The sequence below is a fragment of the Colletotrichum godetiae genome (genome assembly GCF_030913485.1).
Source record: "Colletotrichum godetiae strain CBS 193.32 chromosome Unknown BDP55scaffold_8, whole genome shotgun sequence".
Lineage (NCBI taxonomy): Eukaryota > Fungi > Ascomycota > Sordariomycetes > Glomerellales > Glomerellaceae > Colletotrichum > Colletotrichum godetiae.
Window position 1 is genome coordinate 669,495 of NW_026851256.1, and position 21,355 is coordinate 690,849.

At 54.1% G+C, this 21,355-nt stretch overlaps 6 protein-coding genes across 6 annotated transcripts; 1 reads left to right on the plus strand and 5 right to left on the minus strand.

Moving 5' to 3' along the window:
- Positions 1-228: 228 nt before the first annotated feature.
- BDP55DRAFT_765759 (uncharacterized protein) lies at positions 229-1,661 on the minus strand (the record flags this gene model as incomplete). Its single annotated transcript, XM_060580945.1, has 2 exons — positions 1,463-1,661; positions 229-1,402 (listed from the first exon to the last, which is right to left on the minus strand). Exon 2 carries the CDS (start codon positions 1,381-1,383, stop codon positions 229-231), a length of 1,155 nt encoding a protein of 384 aa, XP_060433200.1. The 5' UTR covers positions 1,384-1,402; positions 1,463-1,661.
- A 232-nt stretch (positions 1,662-1,893) lies between these two features.
- BDP55DRAFT_653350 (uncharacterized protein) lies at positions 1,894-2,995 on the minus strand. Its single transcript, XM_060574179.1, has one exon. It carries the CDS (start codon positions 2,872-2,874, stop codon positions 2,188-2,190), a length of 687 nt encoding a protein of 228 aa, XP_060433201.1. The 5' UTR covers positions 2,875-2,995; the 3' UTR covers positions 1,894-2,187.
- BDP55DRAFT_545915 (uncharacterized protein) lies at positions 2,975-4,633 on the minus strand (the record flags this gene model as incomplete). Its single annotated transcript, XM_060568611.1, has 1 exon — positions 2,975-4,633. The coding sequence occupies one exon, from the start codon at positions 4,631-4,633 to the stop codon at positions 2,975-2,977; it is 1,659 nt and encodes a 552-aa protein (XP_060433202.1).
- A 1,880-nt stretch (positions 4,634-6,513) lies between these two features.
- Positions 6,514-7,398, minus strand: BDP55DRAFT_653356 (uncharacterized protein). The gene has a single exon (XM_060574180.1). It carries the CDS (start codon positions 7,335-7,337, stop codon positions 7,023-7,025), a length of 315 nt encoding a protein of 104 aa, XP_060433203.1. The 5' UTR covers positions 7,338-7,398; the 3' UTR covers positions 6,514-7,022.
- Positions 7,399-10,080: 2,682 nt separating this feature from the next.
- On the plus strand, positions 10,081-15,168 carry BDP55DRAFT_628821 (WSC domain-containing protein; the record flags this gene model as incomplete). The annotated part of the gene is made up of 2 exons (XM_060571947.1): positions 10,081-10,161; positions 10,285-15,168. The coding sequence occupies 2 exons, from the start codon at positions 10,081-10,083 to the stop codon at positions 15,166-15,168; spliced, it is 4,965 nt and encodes a 1,654-aa protein (XP_060433204.1).
- Positions 15,169-15,479: 311 nt separating this feature from the next.
- BDP55DRAFT_546038 (peptidase family M20/M25/M40) lies at positions 15,480-17,395 on the minus strand (the record flags this gene model as incomplete). The annotated part of the gene is made up of 3 exons (XM_060568621.1): positions 15,480-15,634; positions 15,700-16,940; positions 17,007-17,395. 3 exons carry the CDS (start codon positions 17,393-17,395, stop codon positions 15,480-15,482), a joined length of 1,785 nt encoding a protein of 594 aa, XP_060433205.1.
- Positions 17,396-21,355: the final 3,960 nt, after the last annotated feature.

The window sequence follows — 21,355 nt, forward strand, 5'->3', positions numbered from 1 at the left end:
TGGATGTTGATTTCAATCAGAATCAAGATAGACTCTAATGACCAAGATAAGTGTAGACATCATCTTTCGAGGGAATCATGATCCATCGTCGCCGAGTAAAGGTATCACCCTACACTCAAAGATCTGATAGTTCGCAAAAGGAATAAGATGCATCCCTCTCCCAGCCAAGCTTCCTACCCTCCAAACCCAACCTCCCAACCCCCAACATCCTCTCTCCAACATACAAACTCAATCAACCCAATCCACCTCAATCTCAACCTCCTCCCCCTCCACAACATCCTTCCCACTCCTCACAAGCTCCCGATACATATTCCCCTGCAACCTCTCCACAAACCTCGCCTCGCCCTCCACCTCAACCCTCAAATCCCTCCCACAGAAAATCATACTCATGAACCCCCTCTTCGCCAACCTCGCCACGTCCGCATCGGCATCGCGACTCAGTTCCTGGAGACGGCGTCGCCAGCGCAGCCAGTGCGACATGCTGAACTCGCCGCACTGGGGTTCTGCAGTCGCTTGGTCTTTCAAAAGGTCGTCAACTAACGAGATCGGGTTCTCTACGAATACCTTACGACGACCACCACCGACGACGCAGGATGGAGAAGAACAGCAACGCGCGAGGAGTTGATGCGAAGCATACTCCAACCACACTCCAACAGCAGCAACCAACCCTCTCAGAAATATCTCACCCCCGTCCCCGTCCCCGTCCCCATTCTCATCCCCTCCTAAAGCCCTCTCAAAAACCCAAAACGCAGTCCCAGCCACAGACTCCTTACACAACCCAACAGCCATCACCTTTGCAGAGAACGCAGCGAGGTTCCGACTTTTCTGCATCGCGCTCGGCAAGTGAACATCCGCAACGAGTTGCTCCCACGCAAGCCGCAGACCTTGCCCGAACCCATACGAATCCCAACCACCAGCACCACCACCAGCACTTCCCACGATGCCATGAAGTTGTCTATACACCCCATCAAACTCCCTCGTCCACGCAAGTAACCCCACAAGACGATCCTGAAAGGCGTCGTCTACGTCGATTACCTGTGCGGTTTGTGTGAACATGTACCAGAGGACGTTGAGACCTTGTTGCGCGAGGTCATCTGTATCTCTATCTCTATCCATATTTGCCTCTGCTGCAAAAATTACGTCTCGCTGCTCAACGCTCGATATGTCGTCCTCCGTGTTGATGTCATGTCGATGGGAGGGAGGGGGCTGAGCGGCGGCCTTGAGGAACTGGAACGCAAAACTCTGGATCGAGGTCAAGAGTTCCTGCCTTTCTTTGGCGGTGGACGGTGTCGAGTCCAGATCGGCGATGAAGCCTGCGCGTGCTTCGGTTATAAATGATGCTGTGTTTGGGATTGCGGGGTGGGAATGCGTGGAGGACGGCATTTGGTCGGTTGGATTTTGTCTAGTTATGGTCAACTCTTATGAGCTGGAGGAAATGGCAGAGGTTGTTGGGGATGCGTACATTTGAACAGTATCACTTAAAACCGAGTAACTATCTCAAGAGATAAGAAACAAGTGTCTGGAAGTTTCATTTTCTCGAGAGTAGGGACGCAAACCAGCTTTTTATACAGAAGAATCGGGATCCCTTTTCCGTGTTACAGTTTACTCGTCTTCAGGCAGCAGCTCGAGTCAGCTCACGTGATATAGCAGGCATCATATCTCTTCATAATTTCTTGTAATCAGGACTTTGAACATGATGGTGTCAATATCAAATAGCTGGCCAAGGTAGGTTCTGAATTGCTGTTGATCTAAGCTCAATGTCATCTCGAGATGCGGGCATGTTGTCGTGGTTTTGCTGGGGTCGTCTTGACCAATCATGTGGCGTTTCAGAATACCCACTGGATCGAATTAGGCAACTGCCGGACGTGGAATTCAGTGACCTGGGGGAGTTATTTCGAGGTTGAAATGGAATGAATATTATAAGAAAGCGTGGAATAGATATTTCCTTTCTCTATCCTTCCACTCTTGTGATCCAAAATCGTTCCAAGTTATACCAAATCATAATTTTGATGTCATTTGCCTAGGCAATTGGCCGAATGCCATAAGTAACCTGCCAAGTAATATCCTCCAACGCCGCATTATGCTTTTAACTTTTATACATACAATGTTGTGAAATGAATTCGCAAAATTCAACGGTCAAGATCCACGGAAAATGTCTTTGGTCAAAATGATACCAGGCATAACAAATCACTGTGGCGCCCTGGACGCACTCCCCGGAGCACCGTTGCCGAGGTTACTCGGCCTGTTGGGTCGAACAACCACGAAGCCTTGCTCCGAGGCCGGTCGAGGTCGGACGACCTGGAACCCCTGCTCACTCGTCCCGGATTGACCAGTGACTCTCGCCCATAGTCCGGATGAAGACCGGAAGGAGGGTCGTGGAGCTGGTGGTCTGGGCAGTTCTTCTGATGCTCTTTCTACTGGCGGCGGGCGAGGTACGTTGTAGTAGAGATCTGCCTCACGGAAGGAATAGTCGTTCCACCGCGGCCCGAGGGGCCCATCACTGGGTCTAGTAGGTGACCTCTGGGATGTCGAACTGGATTCCTCCTCGGTCGACTCGGATAGCCGGCTAGGGGACATAATTGACTCGGATCGCTGGACAGAACGCTTGTCTACCAACGTGGTTGATGTCGATGTCGTTCTGGAAGGCGTAGAAGAAGTGTACAAGGAGGAGCCGAAACTACGCGGGTTCTCAACCGACGAGATGGACGCGCTGGACCGCGGCGGCCGGAAGTATCGACTAGAGGTAGTCGAAGAGTCCAGGCGGATAGTGCTGGGACTGTCCGATCGGTACGTCGGTCGAAGATAGCCGGCGTTGGGTGATTCGACGGCGCTCGGCTCTGGGTACGATGTGTCTGGCGAGCTAGCAGTGTACATTGATGCAAGGTTGGTTCTTGACACCTCACGTCGACGAAGCTGGCGAAGACCATAGATCTGCAAAGCACGTGTTAGAAAGCTTATTAGGTACGCCGCCTTTTCAGCTTACCTCAGGTTGCGGTGCTGTCCACCAGCCCTCGACAAGTTTCGAAAGCTCACAGAGAGCAGGAACAAAGAAGCCAAGTAAAAGCATACCGCCGTGAACAGCTAGAAGAAGGTACCCGACGGCACTTTTGACACCGTTCGTTGTCGCGAGCCCGGGCAAGAATACAACTAGGAAAACCAAGCTGCAAAGCCGAATGGTGGCCGCAATGCTGCCGATGGAGAATGTTGAGTATGCTTGGAACCCGGCAATACTGGCCAAGAGCACAAGCTCGCAGGCACCGAGGACGGCCAGTTGAGCTGGCCCGGAGATCTGCAGACCACCGACGGTGGCGCCCCGGACAAATGTGAGGGCGAATAAGACGAAAACGAAAGTTCCATCTCGGCGGCGGGCATCGTCCACGGCGTGGAGGTGACGATAACGCTTAGTGCTATCGAAAACGAGAACGCCTAGGCTGCGAGTAGGAATCTTTCGGATAAGCCAGATGAAAGCGGCCATCATGCCAAGAATAAGTGCGACAGCCATTGATATATGGTATGCGGGTAGGATCGAGGCATTATCGAGCTGATAAAAAGACAAGGCAGCAAGCGGAAACATGAAATATGACAAGATACCACGCAAGACACGACTGCACGTGTGTCTAATACCGCCGACCGAACGTAAAGACTCACTATCGGAGTCGCGGCTTCGCTTCACGAACCAGACGACTTCCAGGACCAAAGCGACACCACCGGCAATGATGAACATGATGACCACCATGTTCAGCCAAGTGTCCATTGTCATTGGTGCGCCGGCGATCTGGGTCATGAGTTCCAGGCCGTACGTACCGCCGTAGGTGCCATTCAATACGTAGATGCCGTCCTCGACCCTGTCATACATCACTCCGTGGGTGATAGGGCCGTTCATAAAAAGCGAAAACAAGTTGAGATGGCTGACTACCGGCTGGTAGAACCCGGGATACCGCAAACTGAGCCCGCCAGTCAAGAAGATGAACTGAAGGTACTGGAGACAATCCCCTACGTTCGGCAGGACCGTCCGGATCGAGCGTCGTTCTTCGTCATCCACATCGTCCAGCGTAATCGGTGTGCTGTAGGCAGAGCGTAGAATGCCGACAATGAGCACAAAGAGAAAGATGGACCATGTCGAGTACGTGATGATTGAGGTGATGGTTGAAGTTAATGCTGGAGTGATGTTTGCTTCTCGACAGCTAATCTCCTCCGAGTCGTTTCCCTCGAGGTGCAAAGTCGTGTGGAACGTCGACAATGGCGGCAGATGACCGACATCTTCAGAAATGGATAGATATAGGCTGACAGGGTTGACCAGTGGCGAGCGCCAATTCTTGGAGAAGTTGAGCTTCTGACATGTTATCTTGGTCATGGTATGAAACACAGCAGACCGCCCCAGCATTTCAAATTCCAGTGTTGCCGAGGGCATCCTTCGCGCCAATTCCTGGCACTCCGCTTCCTCCATCCATCTCCCGACACGTAGGGCCAACTGGTTCTGACGACCATCGTCTGACGGCACCAAAGTGGCACTCAGACTCTGGGGAACGAAGACATCTGTCTTGCTTGAAGGGCCGTCACAGCCCTGCCATTGCACATAGGCCCCTGAGGCACAGGTGGCCACAAGCCCTACCAGACCAAGGCGTGCGAGCATTCCCGGCCTCAGTCGCGATGACTGGTCTCAATGCAGACAGAGCGCAGCCCAACGATATCACAATCTGAAGTTGAGGTGACGGGTGTTGATTGGTCGTCTGATTGTCGTGATGTCGAAGATGCGGGAGGGGAAACTGAGTACGGTGAATACCGGCCGGCAAACTTCAGACGCCTCAATCTTTTTTCGTCTTCACGGTGGAGACTGGTCACGGCGTCGCAGTGCCGAGGCCGCTAACCTTCAGCTACTCGTATTTTTGGGTGTTTTCTGCAAGAAGGGTTCGCCCCCGTGGCGGACCACCCCTGACTCGCGAACCCACTGCGACCTTTTCTACAGGGGCGAGAGAACGTATTTCATGCTTAAGTGGTCTAGCACCACCTGAGAACCGTGCTTAACTGGTTGATCGCAGGATGAATAAGAACAAAGTAATGGAGCTGGCCGAATAGCGCATTTCACGATGCTTCTTTCAAGTAAGAGTCTCCGTAGCGGATCAGATTTGTGTTGCTGCTGTGACGAGCTGAGAACTCAGGGGCGTTAAGTGGAGCAACAACGTGGTACAGAAAAACCGAGATGAACTAGCATTGAATTCTCGTCCAAACTTGAGATGAAGGAGTGAGGCGTTAAGAGCCGCACGGGAGAGACGGCCGACCCTGAACGATTGGTTCGAGGCTTCTCAGATCCGATGCAAAGAAAGAGCAACGCCGCCAGCGAATGTGGCGTCGTGATCGACGTGGTAAACAATGGGCACTCGGGGACCGGCTCTCGGAAGATTCCAAAAAAACAAGAGAGAACACACGGATGTGGTGGCGGCGACGGCATCCTCCTTGGCATCGACTTTTGGCACCTGCACAGCGTGGCTATGACCCAGGTGGCTTCGCAGGCCGCTCTGTAGATCTGAAACATGTCCAGCTGGTGTGGCTTTTTGAGATGGTGCTGGCAGAAGAACGCCTCACCGCTGGTGCTGTTCCGTCCACATCTCGTGAAGGGTTGAAGCCTCGTGAGCCGCAACTTGCCATGTGGATTGCGACGTGCGACAGTTCTTGACGTGAGATCAAAGCCAATCCCGAGGATTCGGGACCTGGGGAAATCATCCCTTCACTTGAGCGATGATGGATCATGTCAACTGAGGTCTCGAAACACTGCCAGATTGCGCGCTATCATAATCGGCGATTGAAACCCGCATAGGTATTTTGCGACATGTTGAGTTTGTGAAGGCCTGTGATAAAGAGCTAATGAGACTGAGCACTTCGAGACGGCTGATAGCAACGGCGACTCGCCGACCCACAAGGCATCTAGAAGAGACCCTCGGCATTGACGGAGACCATGGTGAGAAAGAAAAGGGGTAGGCCAGATGTTGAACGGAGTTGTGATGTGGCCGTTGCCGTGTCTTGGTGATCGCTGTATGCGCTGCGAGAAGCCGCGAAAAGAGTCCTTCCTTGAAGATGGAAGCCAGAAACAGCGGTCGCGGTATCAGCCTCTCCGTCAGGGTGGTAAAGACAGCAGAAATGGCGCAAATGTCGGCATTTTCGATGCTTCACCGGACGCTGAATCGGCGTGGCTTCGGAATAATGACCGAAAAGAGGCTGGCCTTTTTCGTAGTCTGCCAAAGTTGGGTAGCCGCATCTTCAATCAAAGTGAGTAGTGCCCGAGCAGACTGCCTAAACAGGCCATTCGATCACGTTCCGGTTAGAGTAGTTTCTCTCTGATTCTCTGAGGGAAACGGCTGATGGTGAGAATGTAGTGCAGACAAAGATAGAGATAGAAGGTTGATGGGAAGTTTGTCTGTGCCTCATCAAGGGGTGAAGAGTGCCGTTGGTACCTTACATTGGCGCCGCGCTTACGCGAATTAGTAAGTACAAGCACACATGAAAAAGAGACCACACCTCAAGGCACCTTAGAGTGAGTGTGTGATGGGCCGTGGTCTCCGACATGAGACGACGGGAGACTACCTACCCAAGTGACTGCAGCCAAGGGATAGCCATGTGAGATGGGACGACGAAGAAGGGAGTACCCGTAATGTGACGAACAGACCTTGAGACGAAGAAAACATCCGACGAATGAAAATTGACTAGTTTGTGTGCAAGATTGCACTTTATGCGCCCTACGTTGGTTTGCAGCGTTGCAGACGGGACGTGACGGCTGCAGCCTGCAAGGAAGACGGTGACTCGGAAGTTGAGGTGCCGCGGGATGAAGACAAGACAGACCAAGTGCTGTAGAGAGCCACGAAGGTGTCGCGGACGCGGGTGAGTCGTACGAGGGGGGCCTTGGAGGCGTCTGTCATAATACAGCCGAGTACCAATGTGCAGCCAATGTTTGAGATCTATCAATGCTCCATTTGCGTTTTTGTGGTTTGGTGGAACAAGCTGGGTGGAAAAGAAAGAAAAGGGCCATTTCAGCTGGCACTGGCCTGACGTGGCGGTTGTTGGCAACTTGTTGCTTGCTCAAGGCATTTATGAGAGACGCATTCGTGATGAGACGGCAACTCACATGGCGACAAACTCGAGGCAAACTGGCGGTGACGAGAATTAGAAGACAAAGACACGGGGATACAAGTCGGTGAGAAGCTGAAAACGCTGCTTATCCGCCACGGGGACCGAAGCGAAGCCTCGTGGTGATGTTCCATGGCGGGGTAAGTGCTACTGAGGCAGGAAGCAGAAGCAGGAAGACACGAACAAACGACCGTCGACCGTAGCTGCCCCCAAAACATGTTGGAACCGACGATTTGGGCCGCCACCCTGCCACCCTGCCACCCCCACTCATGGAAGGGCAGCGGAAGGTGCGCCCCAGCGTCCGGCTGGCGAGCACGTATATTCATAGGAAGGTACGTACGGGGTATCGGACGGTCCTTCCTCTTCTTCCGCCCTGGTCAGTGAGTTTCCGCCCAAGGGGAGATGGAAAGAACGGGAAAGAGTGACAAGAACGAGGGCAGGACGTCACTGGCAAATTGCACCATGGCTTCCCTCATGCGTGCCTCATCGATCTTCCCCTCCCAACTTGTACGATAACGACGAGGATTAAGATTCAATAGTCGCGGCCTCGTGTCAAGGTGAGCTTGGTGAAGAAGCCAGCGAGAGGCCACCCTGCCTCCCTCCAACTTCCTGAGTGGACGTCATCACCTCGTGCCCTCGCGATGGGTGCATGGTCTTCATGGGCAAGGGAGAAGGCGTGGACGCTATTTCTCAGGTGTTCCGCGGTAGCTTCTCTCCGGCTGAACCCCAGCCGCGTGCTGTCGCCCTTGCAGACTGCAGCTTGCAGCAGCGTGCATGGCTAGCGCCAGCAACCTTATGCACAATAAGATGATGGAGCTAACCAGTGCACATCTTTCTCTAGCAAAAGGTACGTACCTAGGTAGGTAAGCGGCCGGAGAAAGGTACTCGTGGTGTTTTGCTGAAAAGTGCGACGTGGCTAGGTGCAGCCGTACCGGAAACTTTGGTGTAAGTGCAGGTGCAAGTCCAAGTGCAGGTGGTGGTGCCTTCCAGACCCTTGCCTTAAGGTACCTCTGCGGCATATGGACACTGTTCAAGGCAAGCACCTCACCTTGAGCCTTGAGGCACCACGGCACCAGTGACCACGGCACCAGTGACCACGGCACCTTCCCTCATCCATTGTGTCCAGTGTCGCAGAAGGCAGGTGCGTGATTCGAGGGTTGTCCCCGCCTACGCCGCCCTCCGCTTCAAGACCCCATAACTCCACATCGGGTTTAGACAAAAAAGCCACCTAATCTTCCCCAGGCCTCATTCCCTGTCCATCTCTCTCTCTCTCGTCTCAACTTCTCAAGTCTCCGAGTGTTTGCACTTTGCTCCGCTCTTCCGTCCGTTTGATTCTTTTTTTGGCCTTCCTTTCGTGCCTTTCTCGCGCCTCACCCGACTAGAACCTTGGCTCTCCCATGCACCACTGTCCGTGGTCACTGGCAAGCGTCGCGCTTGCTGTTGCTTGCTTCTTCATGTCTTCAAACTTCGGATGCGTCTGTGAAGATCTTATTCTGCCGATATGCAAAAAGGAACGGTGAACCAACACCAAGCCAATCTACTCAAGGCAAAAGTAATTAGCTGCCGCCGCGTGTCGGTCGTTTCCCTTCCCCTTCGAGGTCTAGACGCGATTTGAACCACGCGGATTGTTTCCCTTACGCCCCTCGGCCGCTTCAGCTCCGACTTGATGACAATGGAAGATTTTTTTTTTTTTTCAGGGTGCAGTAAGTTACCCAGGCAAACGCCAAACCCGAGACCAAAAGCCACAAAGCTTCGACCGACCAGCTGAGGTGCAAAAGGCGCGCACACCGTTGCGGCTTCGGTTGCGGCTGCTGATGTGCTGGACTGAACCCAACCTCACGAGTCACCAGCCTCAAGCCCTCAACAGCTCCAGATCCAAGTGGACTTTTGTGCTGCCATGGGATACGGAGTGTGGGAGAGAGACAGAGAGAGAGATGGACAGAAAAATCAATGGTCTTGCTTCCCTTCTGTTCTGGATGAGAGGCCTGCCATCCGAATTAATCCTGGCTCGTCACATGGCCTTCTCCACGGATCCATCCGACAGTCCGGACACATTGTGGCCCCCTCCCCAGGTCCCCATGGCTTCAACCAACACCATACATGTGCTTGATGCCTTCACAGCGAGTCGAGCACAGCCGTCCGTCGCCGTCGCCGTCGCCGTCGCGCCCGGTCCCGTTCCGCTCCCTTGGTTCCTAAAGGTCTCTGACCATGCATCTGTCTTGGCCTCTTCGAATCCAGTCTTGTCTACGCGTCCTACGCTCAGAACATGAGCGTGCGCTCGCTTGATGGTGTTTTAGATGGTCCTTGCCGGATCGACCCCCTCCCAAGACAAGACTTCCCTGCTTACCCAGCTGTGCTTTTTTCGCTTGTCCTGAAATGTCTCTGGCGCCTCCAATATCTCGCCCTAATCAAACTAGGCTTGGCTATCCGCACCATCCCTACGGAACCCAACATCGCCAGTCGAAACAACCCAAATCCAGCCCGCCCCAAGCATGGATGCGCCGATTCACCTCCCTCTATCCGTACGCCGTACGGTCACTACTGTCTAGACTCCAGTTTCCAAGTAACCGTTCACCGTACACTAGGCTCTCGCACTTGCAGTCACCCTGGGAGGGGCTTCTGCATCGCCGGCTAACTGCCTTCGACCGGCCCTAGCTCGCGCCATGTGTTCGACTAACAACGGTCTCGAAGCAGACGACAGCTGCCCTGCTCGTCCTCCGTTGTGTCGCCCTCTAGGCTGGCTCTTACCATCAGACTGTTCAGACCTTGAGACCTTGACCTTGGCCTGCAGACTTGGCAGGCACATACTTTTGTTTATTATCCGCCCTGTGCCCCGAACCATTCCACCATGCCATCATCACTAAGTGCTCATCTCCATTCACTTTTCGCGGCATTTCTGGGACTGTTATACTCGAAGCAGGCATTCGATTGTTAACTGCTTTCATTCTTCAACAGCCCAGCATGAGACTCTCATTAGGAGTGCTGGCTTCATTGCCGGTGCTTGTTGCTTCACTTGCCTCTACCGATTCATACCGCGATGCAGTAAGTCCCGCTTTCCCATGCCCACTTACACTGGCTTGCCCCCGGCAGCCGGCGAGACCTCCGCATACCAGCACCATGGGGGGCATTTGACCGAGTATCTACTGACTGTCTCCCCCCCTACAGGATGCACCTCAATCCGGCTATCTTCCGAACCACAACTTGAACCCCAATGTTGCAGGCTCTTCTGGCTTCAAGAGCCTATGGACGTTCCAATCCCCCAATGCCAAGGAAAACTGGCTTGCCAAGCCCCTGGTTTACACCCCCAATGGCGGATCCGAACTCGTCATCACCGCTTCCGAGATGAACATCATCCGTGTCTTTGACGGCAAGACCGGCAAGAGCCTGATGGAGAGAACCCTCCAAGCACCGTTCTTGGCCGCCGACAGCAACTGTGGTGATATTCCCGACTTCATCGGCGTTACCGGAACCCCCATCATCGACCCCAACACCGACATCATGTACCTCTTCTCAAAAGGTTACCGGGATGGAACCACTTCCGGCACCGCCAACGGAGTCTATAAGATGTATGCTCTTCGCATTCCCAGTCTCGAGGACGTCTCCGGCTTCCCGACTCTTATCGACGGTATCAATGCCGACAACGACCCTGGCCGATATCTGGTTGGTGGTGTGGCCCTGCAGCGCCCAGCCCTGACAGAGCTCAACGGCCACATTGTTGCTGCATTCGGATCGCATTGCGGCCGCTGGAACTACACCGGTTATATCGTATCGGTCAGCAAGACCCCAGGAGTCGGTCCGGTGAGCATGTGGGCGACAGAGGCAGCTCCCGGTGCGCCTAGCCCCCAGGCTCTCGACCTTGTCAACGAAAGAAGTGGCAAGGCAGGTATTTGGCAGAGCGGCATGGGTCTGCCCACTATCGGCAACAATGTCTTCTTCGTGGCTGGCAATGGACAGGGACACGCCAACGGCAATGTTCCGGCGAGTGGTAGAATCTCCATGTCGACTCTCGATGAGTGTATCGTCAAGATGGAGCTGTCAGCCACCGGCAAATGGGCTCTCATTGATTACTTCCAGCCCTACGACTACGTCGCGCTTGATGCCGGTGACCGTGATGTCGGCTCCTCTGGCCTTGCTGTCTTGGACGGTTCCGTCTTCAAGGGAGCCGGTGTCAACCGCATTGGCGTAACTGCAGGAAAGAAGGGCAGGACCTATGTCGTGAACGCCGACAACCTTGGCGGATTCCGTCAGGCCTCAGACGGTGGTGACGGCGTCTTGCAGACTATCGAACTTGGAGGCTCTCTGTATGGTGGTTTCGGCAGTTATCCTGCTGAGGGCGGCTACATCTATGCGACCACCGTCGGCGGTGCCCTTGTCGCCTACAAGCTTGGCTTCGACTCCAAGGGCGTCCCGCAGTTCAGTCTTGCTGGCCAGTCTACCTGGATTTCTGCCGGCCGTGTTGGTGTCGGCCAAATGACAGTCACCTCCGACAACGGCAAGGCTGGTTCAGGAATCGTTTGGATTACTGACGTCAACACTGGTCTCATGGCCTTCAAGGCTATTCCCCAGGACGGTGTCATGGTTCCCATCACCCTTCCATCGTCTCAAGGCACAAACAAGTACCAGCGTCCCGTTTTCGGTGACGGCCGAGTTTTCTTCCACGTTAACGCCAACAAACTCGTCTGTTTTGGTGCACCGGTCAACTCTGCCGTCAACTGCACTTCTCCTCTCGACTTTGGCTCCCTGGAACTTGGCTCCACCGCGAGCGCCACTGTCAGCTGCAAGGCCAACGTCGCCTTGGCTGGTGTCGTTGGATGTTCCGTCGCTGACGCGTCCTGGTCGTGCTCCAACTCGACTCTCCCTCAAGGCGCGGTGGCTGCGGGCACATCCTTCAACCTGAACGTGACTTGGGATCTCTCAAACACTGCAGCAAAGGTTGTACCGGGCTTCCTCACCAGTGCTATAACTCTCGCTGTAAACGCCTCGGCAGACTATGCCGCGAGCACTTTTGTGACGGTTCAGGGTACCGTCGTCAAGCAAGGAGCCTTCCTCAAAGCGACTCCATCGGACATCACATTTGGAAGACTCGTGCTGCGGGATTCTCCCGATGGTCTTACCGCCACTGCTCTGCTCCAGAACATCGGCAACGGCACCCTTACCTTCACCGGGTTTGCCTGGCAGAACACTGCTGGTACCTACACCAACTTTACCAGCGACGGCACTTTGGGTGCTGGATTCACTTCTTCGGGTTTCCCTGCTGTCGGGTCCACCTTGGACTCTGGGAAGAGTCTTTCGGTTCCTCTCCGCTTCTTCCAATCCACTGCTGGTTCTTACTCCTCAAAGGTCGCCATCTGGTCAAACGGTGGTTCTTCTGTCCTCACGTTGAGCGCCTCCGTCAACGATGCTCCAGCTGTGACATTTGAATTGTCCGACGGTTCAGGCAACTGGAACGCACTCACAAACTTCAGCGTCGCCTTTGGCAATGTTCTCGCTGGCACCTCAGTCGACAAGCAAATCCGAGTCTGCAACAAGGGTGGCGCTCCCTTAACGATTACCATCTCCAAACCCCCTGCGACGTCTCAGCTATTTGCTCTGAACCCTACTGCCGAGCTCACCGAGGGAACGCAAGTTGCAGCTGGTACTTGCGCCATCGGCAGCGTAGGCCTTCACGCTGCCCCTGTCCAGCCCAACCATCCGTCTCAAGCTCTCAACGCTCTGTGGACCATCAGCTCCGACGGTAACGATCCCACTACTGGTCAAGCGTCTGGACTACACAACATCGCCTTCTCCGGAACTGTTGTCTCGAAGCAGGTCGGACCTCTTCTTACGAACGGCACCGCGCGTTATCAATGGGTTGGATGCTTCCAAGACACGAGCAGTGCCGGCCGCAACTTGCAGACTTCGGTCAACACGGCTGATCAGCAAAAGACAAACACCCTTCAGCAGTGCCAGACTCTATGCCTTGCTAAGGGTTACATTCTCTCTGGTGTGCAATATCATCAAGAGTGCTGGTGTGGTGGCAGCATCAAGACCCCCTCGACGTACAGATCTGAGTCTCTCAACCTTTGCACCTTTGACTGCACAGGTGACGATACTCAAGCCTGCGGAGGTGACGGTGGCCACATGAGCTTGTACGCCGACATCACTTCATTCGACATTGCCGGTTTCTACGCTTCTCTCAACGCCCCCAGCTCCAGCTCCAGCTCATCTGCGCCTGTTGTAACGAGCTCCAGCTCAATCATTGTGTCTTCTAGCAGTGCCGTCATAGTCTCGACGACCTCTGCTAGCGGATCTTCCTCCAGCTCCTCCAGCAGCACGATCTCTAGCAGCTCCTCCGCGACAGGACTTTCTAGCAGCTCGAGTTCCACTGGCCTGTCGTCTTCCAGCAGCACGCCGGCTACAAGCACAGTTGCCTCATCCACCTTGACCTCTTCATCAAGCACCTCGTCTTCCAGCCCTTCGTCTACAATGGTCACGTCACCAATCAACTCCGCCATGCCAGCCATTATCAGTGGCCAGTGGAAGTACTCTGGCTGCTACAAGGATCTCGTCAACAACACACGCCTGCTGGGTGAAACTCAACTGGCTGCAGATGATATGACATTGAACAAGTGTGCCGCATTCTGCAGCGCTGGGGCTTACAACGGCGGGGCTTTCAACTACTTTGGTGTCGAATACAGCCGCGAGTGCTTCTGCGGCTGGGATGTCAAGGCGTCCCAAACTTCTGCCTCGGAGTCAGACTGTTCTATGCCATGCGCTGGCTCAAAGACCGGCTTGTGCGGAGGTGGAGCGAGATTGTCGGTCTACAGCAACACGATCCCGAACAAGGCTCCTTCTGCCCCTCAGCATGTTCCCCAAGCTGGTAACTACAAATTCTTGGGTTGCCAGACTGAAGGCAGCAACACTCGCGCCTTGACGGGTGCTTTCACTGCCTCGGATACGATGACTGTCGAGACTTGCGCCACCTTCTGTTCTGCCGGCAACTGGCAATACATGGGTATTGAATACGCACGCGAATGCTTCTGTGGCAACACCACGAACGCTGGATCATTGCCAGCTGCCTTGACAGACTGCAACATGCTCTGCAAGGGCAATACGCTCCAATACTGTGGTGCCGGTGGGCGTCTGGACCTTTACATGTTTTCCCCGGCTAGCTCCAGCTCGTCTTCAAGCATAGTGGCATCGACTACCTCATCGATCGCGAGCTCGAGCTCTTCTGCTTCGCTAATTTCATCTTCATCGTCCGCTCTTCCGTCAAGCTCTTCCTCCAGCAGCCAGTCTAGCAGCCTATTGTTTACTTCCACATCGGCTGCATTCACAGGACAAACTGCCAGTGTTTCGTCCAGCTCGAGCGCACTATCTTCGTCGTCTTCTTCGCCCATTGTCAGCAGCTCTTCGCAAGTCTCTAGCTCGTCCTCTAGCAGCTCCAGCTCCTCCATTCTCTCGACAAGCTCTTCATCCAGCTCCGTCGTCGTGGCGTTGACAACCCCCTCTGTCAGCAGCAGCTCTTCCGCAGCGCCGCCGACATCCTCTTCCTCAACCATTCCCGTACCGACTGTTCCCGCATCAACCACAGCAAGCAGTTCTTCTCTCGCCAGCACCACTGCCGCTCCGGCTGCCACACCCACAAACGGATACTACTACATTGGTTGCTTCCAGGATAGCAATGCGGGACACGCACTGCCCGGACTGTTCGCCAATAACAGTGGCACACCCGAGCTTTGCATTGGCTACGCCAACTCGCTCTTCAGCAACTCGCCGACCTCGACGACCAAGCTATCCTATGTGTTCATGGAATACCACCACGAGTGCTACGGCGGTAGCAACTTCGAATTCAACGGAGCCGCCGTAACGTCACTGGTTGGACGCGGTGCCTGCAAGGACTACTGCTACGGAAGCGTCAGCACATTCTCGACGAACGGTGTGCTCACGACGACTACTGCTACCAACAACTACTGTGGCGGACCACGCATGTTTGACTTGTACGCCCTATCGACTGCCGTGGCCTGGCCTACTACTGGCGGGCCTCTGGTCACGCAGACAGTAAATTGATGGGTCGAAAACATCTAATGTTTGATAAATTTATTGCATAATAGTGGTCTATCTTAGAAGACCTCGGACCTTTTCAGCATGTTATTTTTTTACATACCCAGGCATACCCTTAGACTGGATGCCGCACAATCACTTGCATATCTAGACTTCGATTCCAATTCATACTATCTTGTTCATATCACATTATCGGTTCATGTGCTTGAGACTTGCTTCCTCGCTCCACAGACCAAACTGAACCACAGTGACCGAGACCAAACGTTGCTCTCCACACATTCTCTAAAGGGGGGGTGCCACTCATGATCATAAGTTATTTATACGTCCGCGGCATCAAAGTTGCGAATAAGATCGTAGTAGAATCTCAGGATCTCCATGTGCGCGTCGAATTTGATTCTCTCATCGATAGTGTGGGCATTGATGGTGTACCCATTGCGAATGGGCACGAAGCGGTAGACGTTGCGTGTAAGACCTGTCCTTTGTTAGCTCGTCGCCTACATCTCCGGGTTTAATACGAATCGCTAATGGAAAACATACTCAGGTAGTGCCTCGTGTCGGTGTTTCCCGTCATCAGCTCGCCCACGGGAACAACCTTGCCACCGTCAAACTGGAAACTGGACTGCAGCGTTCCCGAGAAGAGATCCCAGATCGGGCCCGTGGTAGGCGAGATGGGCGCAGGCAGCGTCGCCTGGGTGCGGCTGAGGAAAAGCGTGCCGTTGTAGTCGACGTCGTACAGGGGCTTCACGCCATCCTCGAGCTTCTTCATCAACCCAATGTCCTTTGACGTGTGCAGCGCAGCGTACTTTGCGTACTCCTCGTCGCCCTCAAACGCCTTGATCTTGATGCCGTACTTTTCGGCGATGCCGCTAATGTACTTTACGACGTTGTGCTGGATCTCGGGGATGCTGTTCTGCGGCGCGACGCGATAGTTTACGCCGACTTTGATCTTTTCCGGCATGGCATTGATCTTTTGGCCGGCTTGGAAATAGTCTACGCTCTGCGAGGTTTGGAGGCGGTAGTGCGTCGGCCTGTCGATGGCGATGAGCTCCGCCGCCAGGGCGTCGAGGTCGCCTTCCTCCAGGAGCTGTGTGATTTTGGGCTGGGCGAGGGGCGAGTAGCGAGCCTGGCAGACCATGTGTTCATATAGGGGGGAGGAGGTTGTGAGTTGCGGGGCGTAGGGGTTCGATTCGAGGGCGACGACCATTTCGGAGACGATGCCGATGCCGGTGTGGGGGAAGGGGACGGAGGAGTGGCCGCCCGTCACGTGGAGGTTGATCCAGATGTCGACGTGGCCTTTTTCCATGACGGCTGGGAGGGCGTAGAGCGTGCCGGAGTCGAGTTGCTGGAGGCCCATGCCGCCTTCGTCGAGGACGAGGGCCATGCTGTCGTTGCCCCATGTCTGTTGGAGGTGCGTTGCGATGTGGCCTGCGCCGCGGGCGCCGGAACACTCTTCGTCGAAGCCGGAGGCGAGGATGATGGTGCGGGTTGGCGTCCAGGCGTAGCTGTCGGAGCCGTCGGTGTCCTTGAAGGACAAGAGAGTCTCGAGGGCGGAGAGAAGGGCCGTGAAGGAGTTCTTGTCGTCCGAGACGCCGCGGCCCCACATCCATTCGCCGTCGTAGTGGGCGGAGAAGGGCGGGTATTTCCAGGTGGCGGTGTCGGCTACGGGGACGACGTCTTGGTGGGCTGCGAGGAGGAGGGGTTTGAGGGAGGGGTTGGAGCCGGGGAGGGTGTAGACTAGGCCGAAGGTGTTTACTTTTTGGAGGGTTGAGCGGGCGTGGCTGGGGTTTTGTCAGTTCATGTGTGTTTTTAGTCTTGAAGTCATGGGGAATAGAAGGAGGGCTTACAAGACGGGATACGTCTTCTTCAACACATCATGAAGTTCATAAAACACGTTCCAGCGCTCGTCCTTGTCAAAGTCACCTAGGTCGTCGTAGCAGATTGACGGGACGCGGACGAGGGCTGCGTGCCGCTCGACTTGTTTCTGGACGGCAGCTTTGGAGGTGAAGAGGTCGCGGGCGGAGGGGAGGCCGTCGGAGGGGGTTACGGGGGGCGGGAGGTCGCATTTGAAGGAGGAGGAGGCCGCATGGTTGGGGCCGGAGCCGGAGCCGGTACTGGTGATGGGATCGGGGACGTCCTCGATTTCAATGAAGGGGTACTGGGGCTCGTTGAAGAGTGGGGAGGAGGAGGTTGCGAGGTTGGCGGAGAGGAGGGTTAGGAGGAATTGAGAGCGCATCTTGGGCTGAGGGGTTTTGTCCCGAGGACTCGGTTTCTGGAGGGAGATGTCTTATGTTTGGTGCTGATTGAGGACCAGGATTGAGTATGATGTACCAACTCAATCATCCAGAGCTTGTGAGCTTGCGCAATCCGGGGCGCTGATGGTTGTTGATGGATTATGGTCAAAGGTAGGACTAGCAATCACCACCACTTGACTCCGCAAAACGTCGAAAATTGAGGGAAAGGGAGGAATTATAGCAAGAGGCTGCCATGCGGGACTGGGTGAACGTCATTATGTATGCAGTCTTATGCCGTGCCGGGCTCATTGCGTGATAGCTAAACCCCATGAGCTCCTAACGGTTGCCATCCTCCCAGCTTTCCCCCGCCGAGATAGGAGTCTGGCGGGGTTCTCATTGATAACGGCATTGCACCCCAGTCATTGCCGAAGGCCGGGTGTCGGGGGGCCGGGAGTAGCTGCCAGCGAGTAAGTGTGTTTTGTTCGAGGCCGGTGCCGATACGGAGATGTCGGAGGGACCCCCCAATGGGACGGGAGGGGAGATTTGTACTCCGTAGAGAAGGGGAGCATTGAGCAATGATGTGCTATCATGCAATCGTCCTATGGGGATGGATTTGCCTGTCGGACAGATGCCGCGGGCAACTTTTTTGGTTTGTGGGACCTTCCTAATCGGAGCGTGGAGGTTTGAAGGGGTGATTTGATTGGTTCATGGTGATAGCTTGCGTCGGGTATCGTCCGGTGGGTGAAGGCGGTCGTCGGCTATTTTGATGATTCTGGTGGGAGTTGTGTCTCTGGAGATTGATGGTATGCGGGTGAAGATGTTAGGATGAAGAAATGACTCTTTTTACTTACTGCTTCTTTTCTCTCTCTACAAATTGCAGACAGCAGGTGACACGGAAGTTCTGTTGGCTAGCGCAGGCTTGAAGGTTCACAACTGTCCCGGCGCCCGGGGCCGTTTCCAGTGTTTGTACCCGGACCGCCGGTTTCGGCGCGGAGTTTCCGGCCGAAGTGCGGGGCCTTTCGGCCATCAACGCCCAGCACCATCACGGCTGCTACCGATGCATGCGACTTGATTCCGCAACATGGCACCGAAGCGGCAAGAAATTTTAGCTTTTTGTGTTATTGCCGTCATGTCGTGGCCGATTCTATCCTAGAGGCGCTTACATTGAGTTGCCAAATGCTGTCCTCTTGATGTCACTGCGTGAATTGGGCACCCACGCTAGACTGTGCTCTCATAAATATCCTGGATGGCTTTCAAAGCTGATGAATGAATTTTCAGAAGGTTATTGCGAAGGAAATAAGGGTCGTGATAAAAGGAGAACTCGCGTCTTCGAGGAACTGCATCCGAAGAAGATGGAGCAGCAGGATAGGGGTCTACCGAGCCATTCATCATTGGCGTATGGTTGGTCGAGTTGCCTCACTCACATCGCCGCTCTCCACGATGATATCAAGGCACCGTGATCGTGCCACTACATCCTTACTAACTTACCTTACTCTGAGAGTTTGGCAAGTAAGACCAGCAATATTGGGACACAAGCACTGAATATACATCCGTCTGATCAAAACCAGAATCCTCCATCACACATAGTAGTATGATGACTGATACCGGCAGCATGACCGGACTTCTCAGACGGAAATGTGCAGTCAAGCATGACCAGATGCAGTGCCTGAAGGTTGTCTCTGCCTCCTTTCTATGCTTGACGACGAGCTGCAACCCAAGACGCAGTTTGGCGTAAAGTACCCTGCGATCTCCAAGATTTATGGGCTTGCGGCTGACTTGCTTGTCAAACCACGACTCGAAGACGGCACGCGTTAGTACTTCTGAACGAATGCCACATTCCAAATGTTACGAGTAATACTTGACTTGTGAGGCACCGATCCCCTCTGGTGAAGCTGACACTGAGCCAAAGATAGGCTTCACAACCCTTTTACTAATTGTCGCCAGTAAGTTACGGATACACTGGAGTTGCAGATGCATAGTGATTTGTAATGCTGACGAGTTGACCCCAAGCACCCTGAACGTGGTCTCTGCCTGTGGTGACCAAGCGAGTTGTCTGAATCTGGCTTGTGCATCTCCAACCGATGTTATGGTCACGATGAATTGGCCTCGTTACAACGGCGTAGCCCCATACTTACACTGGCGTCGTCGCTATGAACTGATAGTCAAACTCTGGGGCCCATGGTTCGCTAGCTATTTGCCTTGTTAATGTCGGGGAGAGTCGTTTCATTTTAGGTAAAGTGAGAACGACTTGTGAACGTCGATGCCGTAATACTGATGAATGCAACGCCTTGAGGAAGCCACGTAGTCTGGCCCTTCAGGTCATGAGTTCCATCTGGCGTGCTAGCGGCCGTCTTTGGAGGTCTGAGAAGCTGCAGAGTTGGGCTGGGTGAGTACATGGAGTTGTGTTCCTCTCAGTGAACTCTGTCGCCGCAAGGTACCCAAGTGTCTGAGACCTCATTTGCCGAACTCATTGCCTCGTACTCTCCAAGAGATCGACGTCGGGAGGCCTGTAAACGTTTCGTTTGTTCGTAAATTCTTTCAGCCCTAGTCCCGGACTGGAGCGTAGTCTCCAGGTATCCAAAGTTTCCCTCGAGAACCCCAACCACATCCCCGGGGCGGGCATGGCTGACGATCTTCGCCCACGCTCTGCAACGTCCCTGACCCGGCCGTTTGGCTGGATTCCGCCGCCGTCGCGGCCTTTGCAGGATGTCCGTGTCTTGTCGTCGCCCAGGCGGGTGCTAGCTGGTCCGACTTGCCAAGACTCCCCAGCCAGTCCGAAGTTCCAGGCCGGTAGGGCTGCGACAGCTGATGACTCGGCGGTTGCCGGCGGGCAGAAGAAGAGATGGAAATCGACGTCAATCACCGATGGAGGGCGGCAGTCCCAAGCTTTGGACGGACGGGATCTGCGAAACAGAGAGAGGACTTGCGTTTTCGAATTCACTCCGCTGCTAGTTGATAAATGCCAGCGTGGCCTGCTAGTCGGCGGTCGTTGACGGTGTCCGATACATCGGAAGAGGCATGGGAAGCCTGCCCGTCCGGTCTTTTGTCAAGGTTCCAACGGCCGCCCGTCTCCGATAGTTTATGTTTCGTTTCGGACGGATGCCGCAGAGAAGGGGTGTACGGATTAAGTTTGGGGCGTCCTCTTTTTTTTCCAAATTTCTCTTGAACTTGGCGCGCTGGGTGATTTTTTTTAAACTTCTCCCACCGGCCTTTGCCCACGCAAACTGTTATCCGCAACAAAGTGCCCAGCCGGCCGAATGCAACAAAGCTCCTTCTGGGCGTTTACTAGCAGCGATCAACAAGGCGGGATCTTTGCAAGGGAAAAGCTCTTCCTATCAGTTTTTTTAAAGTTTCGACTCCCCCGCGATATGATTTGCAGCTGTGGATTCCCGCGATGTTTCCTCGCCTTACGCACCCCTGGTTCTTAGCCGATCGTCGTAAGGGATGGTCTTTTTTGGTGGAGTTTTTTTGAACGACTTGTGATGACTTCCGCATCAGACCACACTAGCCATTTCGAAAATTCGCCAGTTCGGACGTGGTTATGTTGTGCATCTGGTCTGAAAGAAGAGGAGAGTTACACGTGGTGGTATGGTATAATGGATGGTGGGATGGAAGTTGGGACGTTGGTATACCTGACTCGGTAAACCTACGACAAAATTTAGCTGACAAATTACGCAAGAAAGATAAAATCAGACGAGGGGGAGAGAATCAAGAATTGAAGAACCCGTCGCCTTCATATTCCTCGGATTCGGTCATTGTCGCCAGGAACCGAGACACAACGTTTCACGTCAAGACGCAGATTGTCACGATTATGTCGGTGCGAGAGGGAGGGTATAATGGGTGAAGAATAAGTATTGAACATTGAAGTGTGCGAAACTTTGTACAAGAACATGCAAATCCCAGGATTTTGTTGGGGTCAAGCCCATCATATGAAACTTTGGAAGGCGAGTTTCCGAGTCATC

Excerpts from the sequence above, each read along its gene's own strand:
- BDP55DRAFT_653350 (XM_060574179.1), bottom strand. The coding sequence starts at position 2,874 with ATGTACACTGCTAGCTCGCCAGACACATCGTACCCAGAGCCGAGCGCC.
- BDP55DRAFT_653356 (XM_060574180.1), bottom strand. The coding sequence starts at position 7,337 with ATGTTTTGGGGGCAGCTACGGTCGACGGTCGTTTGTTCGTGTCTTCCT.